At 38.9% G+C, this 16,850-nt stretch overlaps 1 protein-coding gene across 6 annotated transcripts; it reads right to left on the reverse strand.

Moving 5' to 3' along the window:
- Positions 1-2,106: 2,106 nt before the first annotated feature.
- On the reverse strand, positions 2,107-13,430 carry LOC114268519 (glutamate receptor 3.5-like). Of its 6 annotated transcripts, none has more exons than XM_082888199.1 (6): positions 12,420-13,430; positions 9,439-10,769; positions 8,272-8,545; positions 4,250-4,281; positions 3,741-4,150; positions 2,107-2,992 (listed from the first exon to the last, which is right to left on the reverse strand). In XM_082888199.1, the coding sequence occupies exons 1-3, from the start codon at positions 12,442-12,444 to the stop codon at positions 8,303-8,305; spliced, it is 1,599 nt and encodes a 532-aa protein (XP_082744325.1). In that variant the 5' UTR covers positions 12,445-13,430; the 3' UTR covers positions 2,107-2,992; positions 3,741-4,150; positions 4,250-4,281; positions 8,272-8,302. The 6 variants fall into 6 exon arrangements, 5 of the variants coding, with proteins under 5 accessions (XP_082744325.1, XP_082744326.1, XP_082744327.1 ...); XM_082888200.1 differs by having other exon boundaries at positions 4,257-4,281; positions 8,268-8,545; XM_082888201.1 differs by having other exon boundaries at positions 8,268-8,532; positions 12,420-13,429.
- Positions 13,431-16,850: the final 3,420 nt, after the last annotated feature.

Below are 16,850 nucleotides of genomic sequence, written 5' to 3' on the forward strand. Positions count from 1 at the left end.
GCAAACTCTGCCACTGCCGTGCTTAAAGCTCCGGCAACTATTCCGACGAGTCCGGCAATGATGAGAGACTTCATATCATGCACGAAAGTTCCTACTCCCATGACCAAGAATGCAGCTGCTACTATCCCTTCATTGCCACCGAGGACCACCGCCCGCAGCCACAGCCCCCGAGTAATTGAAATACTCTCCTCCGGCCACCTCTTGCTGCCATGGCTCGAGGCCGGTCTCATCGGGGACCCAAGACACCATGGCTTTCTTGATGGGGGAGAAAATGGGGTAGAATTTTCAGAGAAAAAGTAGAAGTTGGAACCTTTTCAAGGATTTTTTGTATTGAAGAAGAGTCTGTGCCACTCACCAGGTAATATATTAGAGCTTATATACACCAACCCAAGTAATTGGTTAAGAGAAAGAGAAAATAGTTTTTCTACTTACACTGTATAGGATTATAGAATTAGACACAATTATTTCATATGATTTTTGTTGCCTTAGAATTTTTCAATATATATATATATATTTAAGTAGTTTGAGAGTATCATGTGACATTGTTTATGTGTGCATCCCGATAAATAAAGAAAAAGTAAAAAATATGTTATATCCAATTAAACTTATTTTCTATTGATCATGAAAAACAACTCGATAATTATCTTGAAAATCAAATGTATAAAAATCAAATTTATTATGAATGATACCATACTATATATTTGAATCTAAACCTTACATTTTATTTTGGGATACATAATTTTTGGATTTGTGTATGACTCCAAAATACTTGTACCATTCATTTTAAACTTTACTTGTAAATCAGCCCACAAGATATAAATTTGAGTATTTGAAGAAAGCTACAGTTGGGTGATTATGAATATTATTAGTTAGTGAGAGATCACTATGTTAACAAAATATTAGGGGAGTGAAAAGACTGAAAGCTTAGAGAAGGTTTTGAAAGCCCATACCTAACTTTGGTTCTTGACATAAATGGGACATTATAGATTGAGAGGCTCATTGAGCACCATGCATCCATATAGTGCTAAAATAGTGCTCTTTTGTTTGTTTATATTGTGATTGCAAGTTGGCAAATACTGATTGAAACCAAATGTTTCAATCTTGCCATTGTTCAACAAGTCTCCATGGTATATATTGTTATTCATATAATTCACTTTTTAGATTCAGTGACGTGTACATAATAAATATGATTAGCTAATGATTAATGAATATATGAGATAGAGATGTGATTATTGCTATAACAATTGTGTTTATATATTATATGTACTGTTAGTTTTTTTTATATATACAAAAATCAATCACGAAATCGGATACAATCTTCTCACATGGTCTACACCCATTTGAGAGAGTTGCGACAGGTATATTTCCTACAAAAGCGAGTGTTTTGTAGAATTTTTTTCCGAACACGGTTTGCCAAACAAATTTTTTTCAAACACAAATTGGTTATGTGTTTTCTGAGAAATGTAAACAGAAAACATAAAACAAAAACACAATCAAAGAGGAAGAAGTATCACAGTTTTATAGACCTAAAAAACCACCAATATCGAAAAGAAAAGATACCTTAAAAAGTTCAGTTAATTTCTACTAAGAGTATTTGTGTGTGTACATGACAGTAATGAATGACTAATATATCCACAAAAAGTCAATAAATGTGACTTCTATATTATAAATAATTTAAGCCTCATTCAAAATGAAGTCCAAGAATATCGGAATAAAATAAATAAACAAATATATAAGTGATCCCCTGCTTCCAGAAAACAGAGTATCCGAACACGATTGAGAACCAGCATCCAATTGAATAAACAAGTTCAGAATCATCCAATTAACAATTGTGTCAACAAGATTCATTCTGAGTATGGCACACGTCACACTTTTCGAAATACTTTTTTTTTGGGTGCATCACATTTTCCTTTATGGAAATTAAGGGGATGGTTAAGCGGTAAAGATTTGAAGATAAAATTCAAGTTCTTGAGTTCAAGTCATTCCAAGGGACCGCTAGAGGTTTGTCTAATCGTTAACTTCAGGGTCTTAAGATTAGTCAAAGTGCACGTAAACTGATCCAGACACCTAGTTATAAAATATACTAGTAAAAAAAAACATTGAGCATTTGGAACCTTTAATCAGGAGAATCATTTTTCAGAATAAAATGAAAATACAGTCAACAGTAAATTGATTAGCTAAGCTACATAAAGTCATTCTATACATGAACACATTCCATCTTGTATCTCTACTGTGATATTGGCATGTTTCCCAGGGACCCTACATTACAACTCAACAAAGCCTCCTACTATTTGGTGTACATCACCACATTGCATCAATCTTCTTCACTGTTTCACTCTATCTATGGCCGTGGTTTCTATTAAACCACACCTCTCTATCTCCCTTGCTACTGTTATAGACAAGAGGGTAGAAATATCAAATATGTACAATGCATCATTGCACAAAGATAGTAACAAGCCTGTAAGAACATTATACGAGCATTACACGTGTACTATGTGATATGAACGCTTTCTATAGTTGTACTGTACCATCTGACTGCAACCACTGAACAATTTTATGCTGATGAGCAACTTGCTTGGGATTGATGATTATTGCTATGCTCGGAAATTTTCTTTACAGTATCTTTTTTCTTGTTGAGGAAATCAAAATAGCCAGACACAAAGTGAGAACAACGTGCACTGAACGATTCAGATGATAATGAAGAAGAAGCTGAAGACGGATTCACGTGTTTGCGCTTGTGTTGCACAAACTGAAAAAATGTTTGCACTAAATATATTAGACCAGCAAGGAGAGCGAAAATGCCACACAAAATGAAGAGGCCCCAGAAGCTGCTGAGAGGGAGTTCGTTAGGCTCGGATTGGTGTGCCTTCTTTGCAAAGCAACCTGTCTTACAGAAGCATTTGTTGTGGATCTACTCGAGTTTTCCATTATCGGAAAGTTTCAGAATTGCAGTAGACATGTCAATGGCAAGGGGAGAAGTCTTCTGGAAAGCCTGACATATATGGGGAGAAACAAATTCATGACAAATTGATGAAAAATATGTTGCGAAATAAACCACACATACAATAGCAAGAAGAATCAATCAATAACAAGAAAGCACGACACACAGATTTTGGTGGTTCGGTATGACACACCAGTTCTACTATAATGAAAGAAGAGAAGATAGCAAATGGCTGCTTGTGATGGGCATCAAGGCCACAATAATACCCTTTTGCAGCTCAAAATTAATTAGCATAAAGGGCGCAACAACATATATATCGCAAGACCCTTGCTACATCAACCTATGTATCAAGTGATAATCTAAGAAGAACGGACACGGATGACATGACACAGAATATGAACCAGACATGCAAATTTTCAAAAAAATATAGGACAAAACACGGGAGGAACATGCGCAGCATATATATTTTTATATGTCATATATTTGAATATTATATATTTATTCTCATGAAATACGTCAACCTTCGGCATACCATTCTGATGAATTTTATTAGTTTATTTGTTTAAATGGGAAACTGCATGTCCCCAATGTGTCTGACTGGAAAAAAGAAAAAGCAGGACGGTTCCTCCAGCATGCACGAGCACGACGCTTGTCTGTGTCGGACACTAATACATTATATGTGACCATTGGAGAGGTATCCATGCTTCATATTATGCATTAATTTTTTCAGAAATCAATAATAGATATTTAAGAACATAGTTATTGATGCAGAATTTACATGTCTAACAAATTTACTTACAAATCCCCATCCAGTTTGGGTTACGGAGTGTCCAACAATCCCATAATCACTCTGCTTCGACAGAAACAACTCAATATAAGGAAGCTCATCAACTATAGCAGCCACACCTCCATTTCTTGGCCCTTTTCGCAAAGCTCTTTCATATTCTTCTGGAGAACCAAGCGAAACTAGTCTTGACCGATGTATGTCAAAATTCTCAGTCAGAAAACTGGCAGCAAATGACCCTACTTGGTACCCAATAGGCCAAGTGCTTGAAATCAAGTCCTCAATTCCAGTAATGGTAGGAGATCATAGTTCTTGAACTGTCAGAATTGAAGTCAAGCTCGCAATGTAGCCTGCTTTAATCACCATCAAGACAAATAGCCACACTATAACCACCATGCGTCCCAATGCAATCACTATATCTTGTTCTGTAAATTAAAAGACGAACAAGAAAGAATTTAGAGTAAAGAAATGCTATTGAAGATTAGGCATTCATATGCGAGTATGAAGGGAACAAAAGTTCTTACTGTTTACCCTGAACAGTGTTGAGAAGCCAAACCTGTGAGACAAAATTGCTCAATGTGAAGTCAAGTAATAAAATCCCACAAGGCACAAACTCATGAATTGCATATTGTAGCATTGTCAACCTATGTTACATGCACTCTTCTACTTTTTCCCAAAGTATCTGTGTCCATCAAATATAACAAGTGTAAGAATGTGGGATATCCCACATTCCATACCCATTTAGATTCTTAGATTTGCTACTAAAGAAACATTTCTAGCCCATCACATGGGTGAGAGACAGAAATTTCATTTTTTTTTTTTTAAACTATTTAATCTCAAGTATATTTCTATATAATTTACAAAATCTGAACTAAGAATATTATGCAATACACAATATATATAAATGTCCATGATGAGTCTCCATACTCATATCCAACTTTTGGATATATATATTCTAATTATTGGGTAGTGTGGATCCTGATCAATACTAGACACTAACCACCTGACCACGGAGTAATTGTTAGAATTTACCATTCACACTCACCTACTACACTCCACTACTCACACTCACCTACTACACTCCACTACTCCTCACCTACTACCCAAACCCTCTCCTATATAATGCCACTCTGATTTGTAATACAATATATCAATCTTGTAATACATCAATCATAAACTCATCAATCAATAAATACATAAATTCTTACATGGTATCAGAGCAAGGTTAACAACTTAACCATTCTGCTTCACCGGCGGGCGGCAGTCTCGCTTTGGCCGTCCGCCGGACCTCTCCACATCTGAGCATGGCTTGCCACTTGAGTTGGTGTCTTAGACTTCACAAAATTATGCTTGCAGTAATTCTGAGGAATGAAGTTGGATGGTTCGATGAGGAGGACCACAACTCTAGCCTGGTAGCAGCTCGGTTAGCTACAGATGCTGCGGATGTGAAATCGGCCATTGCTGAGAGGATCTCTGTGATATTGCAAAATATGACATCCCTCCTCACTTCATTTATAGTTGCTTTTGTGGTGGAATGGAGGGTCTCCCTTCTCATCTTGGCCACCTTCCCTCTTCTTGTCCTAGCCAACTTTGCTCAGCAACTCTCTCTCAAAGGGTTTGCTGGTGACACAGCCAAGGCTCATGCCAAGACAAGCATGATTGCAGGGGAGGGAGTGAGCAACATTCGAACCGTTGCAGCCTTCAATGCTCAAGAGAAAGTCCTATCCCTATTCTGCTATGAGCTCCGTGTCCCACAGCTCCGAAGCCTTCGCCGAAGCCTTACTGCTGGTGGCCTCTTTGGCCTTTCTCAACTTGCTCTCTATACCTCCAAAGCTCTCCCTTTTGAAATCTATTTTTCACCCCTGCCCATGAACACCACCGACAGAGAGCACATGCATACACATGCTCACCATTCCACCATTCCCCATTTTTGAAATGAATAGTGCTGGTGGGCCCTACCACTAGCCAAAGCATCCACTCAATTTGTCTCCACTTTGCATTTTTCCCTTTTTTTTTTTATTTCTTTTGTTTTGTTTTTATCATGCCATCCACCTAAGTTTGTCCCTCTCTCTCCTACGTTTGCTTTCAAATTTAATTATTCTTATTTTTTTTTTCTTTCTTTATTTTATTGTCTCAAAAAAAAAAAAAAAAAAACAAAAAAAAAAAAAACAAAAATATTCTATTACCAAACATCATCATCTCATTTTTTAAAACCACAACAAAGCTTCCACTGTTATTCTAAACTCTAATAATACACCATCGCCCCAACATCCTCCACTCACAAATATTCTCTCTTTTCTTTATCTATTTTTTTATTCTTATTATTATTATTAAACACAAAAAAAAAAAAAAAAAAAAAAACATTCCACAAACTTGTCATTTCTTTCATGCCGAGGATCAACCCCGATCATAATTTTACACAAAAAAAAAAAAAAAAAAAAACAAAAAAAAAAAAAAAAAAAAAAAAACAACAACAACCACAACAACACCACCAACAACAAACCACAACGGCTTTGTTTTCTTTCCTGCAGACGGCCACACCCCGACATCCCTTCTCTACTCTACTGCAGGTCTCTTCTTTTTGCCTCCGTCCTGGGCAGTCCTTGCCGGTGTTGCCTCCGTGTTTCCCACTCCACTGGGCATGATCACTCCCCCATACTCCTCCACTGCCGCATATGGCGGCCCTCCAAATCGGAACATCACGGTGGCCTTCCGCTTCAGCTCCTTGTTTTCTGCCCTTAGCACGCTTATCTCTGCTCGCGCATCCTTATACATGCGTTGGAGCAGAGCCAGCTGGGAGTTTAACTGCTGCACCTCATTTGTCCTACTCTGCAGCCGGTTCGACAAATTTGTGACCGCCGTCATGGTTTCCACGCATGACTTCAGAGTATACTGATTAGCCTCAATATCAGTTTGCACCGCCATTTTTTGCTCCACCGACCGCATCGGAAAGTTCAATGGAGCAAAACCAGAGGTGTTTGGTTGAGGTTCACTGGCCACCGCACCAGTTATTTCTCCTGTGGGCTCGTTCAGTTCTGGAAAGAGCGTGAGCAGGTTCTGGGTAGCTGGACGGGAAGAAGAGGCCATGTTTTGGGTTGCTAAGTGTTTCAGAGCAAGGTTTTACAGAGTGTTTCAGACTGCCAAAATTCAGAGGTTTCAAACTGGTTTGCACAGCCTCTGCCTCTGCCTCTGCCTCAACCTTGGTTAAATAGCCAGGGCCGATCCGCGCATCGCGCGCCACTTGCCGACAGCCGACAAACGGGCACGCAAGCCAAGGCGCCCACGTGCCTCGCCATCATGTCCGGCACACCTTTTGATGACTTGGGCACGCCTTTTGATGGCACGCCTTTTTATGGATTGGGCACGCCTTTTGATGGCACGCCTTTTAAAAAATTGGGCGCACCTTTTGAGGATGCGATTTTTTATGGGTCCGACAAGACTCTATAAACTGTCCCGACATTTGATACCGGTTAGTTTCTACAAGGGTCCGACAAGACTCTATAAACTGTCCCGACATTTGATACCGGTTAGTTTCTATAAGGGTCCGACAAGACTCTGTAAACTGTCCCGACATTGATTCCGGTTAGTTTCTACAAGGGTCCAGCAAGACTCCGTAAACTGTCACAACATTGTCTTCTACAACGGTCCGACATGACCCCATAAACTGTCTTCTACAACGGTCCGACATGACCCCATAAACTGTCTTCTACAAACGGTCCGACATGACCCCATAAACTGTCTTCTACAACGGTCCGACATGACCCCATAAACTGTCTTCTACAACGGTCCGACATGACCCCATAAACTGTCTTCTACATCGGTCTGACACCACCATACAGTGTCCTCTACAACGTTATGACACCCCATACAGTGTCTTCACCAACGGTCTGACACGACCATACAGTGTCTCCTATCCTTTTTTATTTTTATGTATTTTCTTGTTTTGTTCCTCTCTCCAAACTCAAGTTGGTTAGTTTCTATCCTCCTTGAGTTTGCGGGGGGCTGTTAGAATTTACCATTCACACTCACCTACTACACTCCACTACTCACACTCACCTACTACACTCCACTACTCCTCACCTACTACCCAAACCCTCTCCTATATAATGCCACTCTGATTTGTAATACAATATATCAATCTTGTAATACATCAATCATAAACTCATCAATCAATAAATACATAAATTCTTACAGGGTATTTTTGTATTTTGCTCATAACTCTTTCTAAAGGTGGACATAGCCCTAGTTTTGGGGGTGAACCATGTAAATCTTAAGTTCTTGTGTGTCATTTACAATTCTTGTTTATTTGTCTATTTTCTGTTTTTCATGTCTCATCAAGATCCTAGTTAGGGGTTCCGCAATTTCTAATAATATCCCAAAAATTGGGTTTATGAAGGTTTGACGCTTGGACACGCGCCCACACCGGATACTCATATTTGAGTCCATGGAACATAGTTGTCAACCAATAAGCCGATGTAACCAACCTCTTAATGGTAGTTAAAGAAAGTAAATAGCATTCATTAAAGCATCAGCCAGGCTTACACACAGATTGTAATGATCTGCTTCCTTGGACAGCCTCAAAAATTGTTGTTCAGCCTATGCTCAAGAAACCAAATAACAAGACCAATTATGACAAAAAAAGCTCCTGTCATGGACCACATCTCCACTGTGAATGGCTGGAGAAAGACCCAAGCACCTGGTTTCATGTTTTTTATGGGAGCCACAATGACAAGCCCAGAATCAACAAAAGGCTGGGTAAACTCAACATGTCTTGACCGGTTTGTTACTATGGAAATGTCTCCAATGACTGCATCAAACACCTAACACAACAAATAATCAAGGAAGAATCACAAATATTCAAACATATGTGTCTGACATGTAACATGTCAAAAAATGGAAACTTTTTGACAGTTTCAGGACCAAATTACTTTCAAGAATTGTTAGTCACACTGGATTGATTTGGTTTTGGATGTAAACCACTCATCTTTGGATAAAAGTTTCCACATGACCTTAATCTTCTCCTAGTAATCAAGTATCAAAATTTCATTTCGATATGCTGTTTCAGTTAGCTTGGAAACAGAAATGTTTTTGGAAGCATAAAGGAAATGAGATAAAATTTGAAAATATTTGGAAACAAAAACTAAAACCTATATAAATGTTAATTAAATAATTGAACATGTTTAGGTCTATGATTATTAGAAGCTCGTAAACAAATGGTTTAAAAGCTTAGTTGGGGAAGAAGTTTGTAGCTGTCAATGAAAAACAATAAAAAAATGAATAATACAAAACTCTAGTAGTAGTAGGGATGAAAAAAAAGTGACTTAATCATGCTTTTTGTATCTTCTCAGCTCTATCTCTCCCCTTGTCCTATCTAATTTCTTAGATTCTATAATAAATTTAATATTTTGGTTTATTCTCAAGTTTTTCTTTTGACAAAAAAGAGGCAAATAGAAATGAGCATTGTTAAATATTCTTATTAAGTGTCAAAACAACTCATTGTTTTGGTATATTTCCAAGATTTTCAGTGCACTTCAAGGAAATATTGGAATTTCGGAATTCTATTAATGTTTCATTTTGGTCTAAGAAATAAAAATGTTTTGGCCGTTTCGATGGAAAATAAAATTTTGTACCTTGCTAGTAGGCTAGTAGTATTACAAAAGAAGCAGAGATGGCATACTTGTTTGTTCTTCAAATTAAATGATAGTATACTTACATCCTTAGTAACCATTTCTACAAGCTCATCATAAGAAGGATTGGATCGGCCATCTCCAAAAGCCTTGATGGTGTAATGAACTTCATAAGGGAGTAACTCTCTTGCAGCATCAAACACATCAATACAGTATCCTTGGATTTGTTTGCTGCTGTTGTTTTCTGTAACAAATTCAACAAAACCAACCCTTTTTGGCACACCAATTATCAGTGGCCTTTCTCTTTCTGCAGCAATCCACCCACGTGGTTTATCCGTCTTTCCACCGAGCCAAGTGACATTATTTAGTTTCGGATTCATGAGTGAAAAGCTCTTCTGTTCCCAGTTTAGGATTTCTGGTGGAACAACAGAAAAACCCGAGTAGTTAGACCAGTAGCCAATTTTTTGCATTCCTCTACCTTTGATGTTAATGATGTCAAAACCGCCACCAACCAGATTTCTATTCACATCAAATCGTATGTTTCCGGTTAAACCAGTGAAATTTGACTTCAACAATTTTCCGAGTAGCATAGTTCCACCATTAAATATTTTGAACTCCTGTGGCAGAATCGGTGAATGCATTTGCGAGAAAGTGAGATTCCCACTCCCATAGTCATTTAAAAACTCATCCAAAGATCGCGCAACTGCCCACACTGTATCATAAGCACTAAGCCCGTATGTGTTCAAATCAGACTTCACAAATCCTTTTCGTTGGAATTCTTTCCACCGCGATAAAAAAAGAATCTTACGACTGGATTCAGGAATATGCTGACAAATGCCAACCACCCCTTGCAGAATTTGGACCAAAGTTCCATTTAATTGTGGGGGGGAATCTAAATTTGCAGAAAGCCAATCTGTTGCCAACCACACATAATTGCTGGTCATCATTTGAAGCTGTTTGGCAATGGAGAATATTGCCAGACCCGAGTCAGGATTGCCATGAACAACATAAACACGTGGCCCTATCAATTTGGATTCTTTGAGCCCATCAGTAATGTGGGTAATATTGATCTGACTTTGCAAAGTGAGTTTATAAGAGATCTTTGCCATTTTCTTCCCCAACTCATCTTCTAAAGCAGATATTCCGTTTCTTCCATACTCATTGTCGACAAAGATGGCAATGACATTTCGCCACCCATAATAACCGATCAATTCAGCCATGGCAGCCATCTGGTATGAATCAGTTTGTATGGTTCGAAGAAAGAAGGGAAACTGAAAGGAGGAAAGGGTTGGGTCTGTGGCTGCAAATGATAAAAGAGGCACTTGGAGACTGTTGGCAATGACAGAGATCATATGAGCCACTGAAGAGGCCTGGGTGCCTAGTATGGCCACCACTTCTTTCTCAAGTACTTGAAAAACTGAACATGATAATCAAACCAAGCAATCTTAATCAGAATAATAAAGCAGGAAAATCTAATCTAAAAGAAGCTTATGAAAAAATGCAGATAGTTCTTTCTTGAACTTTTACAAGATTTTGTCCTCAGAAATAAGCTAGTATTGGAAATCCTGTATTTTACATACCCATATGATTCAGTCATTGGGTCTCCAAAGTAGTGTAAAAAGAAGTGCTTCGAATCATTGCTATTTGACTCGAACCTGTTCTAAGAAAGTTGAGGTATTTCGAATTATTTGTCTGCATGGATAAAGTCAGGGAAAACCTCTTTCAATATGGGACCTTTGACGCGATTCGATTCATTGTAGTAATGAACAGAACAAATAGGATTGATTATGTATCACAATTTCATCAATTACGTATCACAATTTCATCAATACATTCAAGTCTTTTTTTGTAAACATATTGATAAGATAGCTTGGTATCCAAACTTATCAATGATTGTGATCCTCATTGTGTACATAATTCGTGTTAGGATCTACCTATGGTGTTGTTTGGATATTTAACTCATATATGGCTTTGTTCAGATGTATTGGCCTATGTTCAGCTCAAAAAATGTTCATGGTGTATATCAATACTCCCAAACAGCATTCTAGTCATCACACTTAACAAACTCAAGGAAGCAGAAGAAAATTTCAAGCCACATATATTGTTTTTTGTAATTTTATTGCGACTTCGAGAAGATGTTATTAGTATACAGTCCATCACTCTCTAATCAATCTTCATGCAATTTCTTTTTTCTTTCGGGGGGACTTACATGTAAGTCCTAATAGATAGACTTATTGTCTAATAGGTCCTATAAAAATTAATAGTATTTTTCATCAAACACTATTAAAAAACGTCACTAATTGTTAATTTTCAGTAACATATTGAAGATTGTCACAAAAAATGTCACTAATTATAAATTTTAATAATAGTTTTAAAAAAAAGGTCATAAAAAAAGTCACTAATTTTCAATTTTCAGCAACAATTTGAAAAATTCATCACAGAAAAACGTCACTAATATCAAAAACATCACTAATTTTCAATTTTCCTCCTCTTGATCTTGATTTTGATATATTGTGAAATACCATTGACGTTATTGATTCAAGGTTTCAACTGATTTCAATTTTGTATAATCCCATAATTAGAGTCTTCTCTTCTATGTTCAATTCGATCATAGTAAGGTTGATGCTGTGTGGCTAACTATAAAATTTAACGACTTTATTTTCTTATTGTGGTGTGTTGTCCTCTCCATGTCAAACCAAGAAACTAACTGGTGCTACAGTATTGTCTTACATATATATCAAAATCAAGAGGCCGTCTTTGTATTCTTTTCAAGGTTTTACAGGTTATAGGATTTGTTTCACTCGTTTGGCACTTTTTCTGAAGAAACAAGCATTTAGGACCTCTCCCCAATTCTTATTACTTAATATAACATTTATTGTTTTCTATCAAATATTTACAGAAGAACAATTAAGACACTATGAGAACTTTCCATCATAACAGACATCTAATGACTTGAAATATCAAATTGCATAGGAAACATAAAGATAACTAGGATATGCATGTGAAGTTTCTTGGATTTATACTTAACAAAAATAAAACAAAAAAGAAATAGCAATCATACGCTTACCAGAAAAAAATTGCGTAGGAAACATAAAGATAACTAGGATATGCTTGTGAAGTTTCTTTGCTTGGAGTTTCCTCTAAACTATCCTGAACTTATCAGCATTTGCCCTTTGCACTCTTGAACAACTTCCCAGCGTTTCCACACACTTGTTGTTCATGCTTTTTGCAATCCCTGATCTCCATTTCAGCGATATGCGTTACCTGCGCATCTTTCACTTGTACTATCAGATTGATGGTTGACAGTAGCTTTCTTTGCCAAAGCAACTTCAACAGATTTGTACAAGCAATCAACTATGCAACACCTAGCATAGTACCCACACCCACACTCCTTGAGTGCTCATTGTGGCTCTATCTCTCCTCCTGTGCTTGAGCTCGCCTGAGAGATCCGCAACTACTCTGTTTCATCAAGAGGTGTGTTTGCCGCCACGGAATTAAAAACCGATACCATAACCCAGGTATCCAACCATTCAATCAAAATTGAATGCCATCTGCTGGACAAAACACAAGCGCTTTTCCAAAAAACACAGCAGATTCTATTGCTCAAAATTACATTGAGCCAATGTAAAGAACATGCAAAACCAATCAAGCTAGCTCTTCGATTTTCTGCAACTCAAGCTCCACCATAGTGCCAATTTCCGATTTCTATAGGCACCAAACAAGTTGTCCTTGACAACTCCAAACAAAACATGGTGAGCAACCTGCTTGAACCAATGCTGAGGAGACTAAACAAGAAAGGCTTCAAATTCTCCGTCAAAGCAACTTCGAAAACGGTACCAAAAACATCATGTCCGATCAACCATCAAACACAATACTACTCTCGTCAAGCTCGAATTAATCAAGAGAGCCAAACAAATTCTCCGAGAACTGAGGCAAGTTCTCCACCAAACAACATTGGACTGTGGATGTAGTCAGGCTCTAACCAATTCAGAAGTATCGAAACAAACTTCAAATGAACTAACAAAATACCAAGAGCCAAAAAAATTCTAAAGTGTTGAGCAAACTCCAGATTCCTTCAACTGTCATTCCAACCGGCAAACACAAGATGATGCACCATCTTCACAGCTGCCAAAAAACTGCCAAAAAAGGCACGTGCACGTGCATCGTAAATTCACAACTCCAACAGTCCCTGCTGACTCCACCGAGTCTACAAATGATCTATCCCCTCCAAATCCAACGACAGATTAAGGGATGGAGCCCAACACATGAGATTCACAAAATCACTATCTTCATGTTTCTCCGCAACAATCTCTTCCAATCTTCAATGAACACCAACGGTCAAACCGCTTCCACAGAAGCAAACACCCGGAGTCTAAATCATCACCCAGACTATCAATAGCTGATGTCTTCAAATATGGAACAGATTGCGAAAATGAAAATTCACAAGAAGAAGAAACAATCAAGTCTCACAAACCAGAGACACCCCTGGATCTAATCAGACATGCTCATAGATCCCAACTGTGATAATGAATCTCAATAAACCATGACTCTGAAAATCGCCAGTAATCCGTGAAAGACCGCCAACAACAATGCCTCCAATAGACATTGAACAAAAACACCAAAGCTCCACCAAGATCTGAAGTAGATTGTCACACCTTCTCCTTCAAATCGACAAATGCGGAAACTACCAGGATGGAACGAAAAGGCTCAGGCAAGCTTGTTTCAAGGCTAACTACAAGAAGAGGAAGCTCATGGGGACGATGAATTTGATCGAGATGGACTCTTTTTCTACTTCTTGTTCCTCATTATCCCTAGTCCCATAATCAGTGGTGGTCATGACTTCTGTACTTGGATGGTTGGTGCTGGAAGAAGAAGAAGAAAAAGAGTCCATCTCGATCAAATTCATCGTCCCCATGAGCTTCCTCTTCTTGTAGTTAGCCTTGAAACAAGCTTGCCTGAGCCTCTTTGTTCCATCCTCAAGTTGCATATCTGGATCCTCCTCCATCATCTTCATCTCTTGTTCCAATATCTCTATGGCTTCCCTCAAATTTCCCTATAGATGAATCAATAAGTGATAAAAATTCAATACAAAATATAGTTCATTCTAAAGAGAGCTTTATCAAAAGCTAACATAAAGGCTTCACCAAATGCGAGTCTTTCAGCAACGATCCATGAAGGATCTCCAACGCCTCCACAGAGGCCAATGCTAATAAAGTACTACTATTTGGACTTATTACACATGCCAAATCTCCGTAGTACACTCTGCCAATGCTGGTTCTCTCTATCCCCTAGAGAAAAACCCAATGAACTCTGAAGTTCTGTAACTAACCCAAGAGTCTCCAAATGAACTGATAACTTCTGTAACTGACTCTAAAGGGTCTTCAATTGGCTTCCAATTAGCTTCAACCAGGTAAACAAAATTTTTCACCCCCATCACCCACATGGATGATAAAACACCGTTGTACAAATATGCCTCCATTCCACCGAGCATCTAGAGTGAATCTGCACCTCCTACTTGGAATGTCTTCAACCGCCACACATCATCCTGCATGGCTCACACCTTTATCATCAAGAATGCTTATAATTTCCTTGTTGAGGTGACTTCACCCAAACTCTCTAGGTGCTTGTCGCAACTTCACTGCCACAAACCAGATTCAGGACAAAGAAAAAGATCTGCCTCTCACTGGGCGTGCAATGCAGCGTCTTATCCCTTTCAATTTCTATGTCTGGAGCTTTCTTTTGTGAACTAGTTGTTGCAGCCAGGCCAAAATCCGATACACTGCACCTTTGTATGACTCTGCTGCGTACTCTTGCACTATTGTACGCCTGCACCTTGTATGACATTCCTGCGTACTCATCTGTGCTATTGTGGCTACGTGCTCCTATACCTTATGTGTGCACTACTGCAACTGTTGCTGTTTAACATTCACATACTACCAGTACTTCTCGTGTTATGTTTGACAGTAGCTCCAACTGCCACAACATTCCCCTGAGCCTGCACTAGTTGCCAATCATCTGTCTCCCGATGAAATGGTCTTCTTCCGATTGAACTAGATCTCTCGATTGCCTAAACTCAATAACTAAGAAAGTTCCCAAGAAAGACTAGTGGGGTCACAACCGGTCCCACTCAAGAACCAGTCTCTTTAAACAGTGTCTTTTTGACAAAACTTTCCTAGACATTGTTAATCTTGAGATAGTCATGTGCAATTCTCCTGATCGCCCTTGACCAATCTTGATCTCTCTCGATTTGCCATTTGATCAAGCCTGATCTCTTTTAGTCTCCAATGATCTATCTCGATTTGTATATGGTTGTCCAATCTGGTCAGAATCTGCCAATTCTAACCTCTTCAGTGAATCCGCAATGTTCCACAATATCCAGCAACCTTCCTTTAACTATTGAAGATGACAAACTTCCATGTTTTTGACAATCTTTAAAAATCGTTCAGAATTTCACTATTCTGACCTCGCGGTTGCATCCGAAACGATCCATTTAGCTAGGACCAACCTTCGCTACACTTTCGAGGACCTCACTGAAAAAACATCCCGAAAGTTGGGCCACATCACAATTTTCTGAAAACTTCTGGGCCAACTTGCAATTTTCAGAAGTTCAGAAAATATTCTGTTCCAACAGAATATTCCATCCACTGTACCTGATGCCGTCTGCCACTTTGATCTTCTTTTTACAGAAAACTCCGATTCATAAATATGACCGTACGGATGTGTCCGCAATATTCCAAATAGTTGGAAAGCACTATTGGATCGTCAAAAATGGACTCTGAATGGCTCACATCAGGACAAAACAGTTTGGACGCTTCAGATCTGTGGATGCACCTCAGCCGCGTAGCACTGGATCACTCCTCCTGCGCCTGTACCTTCGCCACGTAGCACTGGATCCCACCTCTTACGGCTGCACCTTAGCCGCGTTGTACTGGATCACTTCTCATTGTGATGACGTGGCGATGACTAGTCTGCCACGTGGCGCCGACTGGACTGACGACGTGGCAGACACGTGACAGTCCTTGGCTGACGTGGTAATGACTGGGCGCTGACGTGGCGCTGATTGGTCACCACGTGTCTCGTCTTCTTCCTCTACCGCGCGTCTGGCGCATACGCGAGACTGGGATGACGCGCCGTCTGAATCAACTGCACGTGAGAGCACGTGCAGCCTCCTCTGGATCTCTGCTTTGCATTTCTGGACTCCTCTCGTCGAGACCTTGCTTCTGGTATGCTCAAAACCTAATTTCGAGCAATGTGATTTTTGGGCAGTTTCGAAAAACAATCTGTTTTAATTTCGAAAATGACCGACGAGGCTCTGATACCACTTGTAGGGGATCGGGAATCTCGCCCAAGACCTCCCAGAAATTATACAAAGCAGAAAAACACACCCACACCAAAGTAGACACCATATTTAACGTGATTCGACAATAATGCCTACGTCCACGGGAGAGTAACCTTTTATCACTATAACAATGGAGAGATTACAGAAAGATTACAATAG

This window comes from Camellia sinensis, chromosome 9 (assembly GCF_055761805.1).
Source record: "Camellia sinensis isolate YWXY chromosome 9, ASM5576180v1, whole genome shotgun sequence".
Taxonomy (NCBI): domain Eukaryota; kingdom Viridiplantae; phylum Streptophyta; class Magnoliopsida; order Ericales; family Theaceae; genus Camellia; species Camellia sinensis.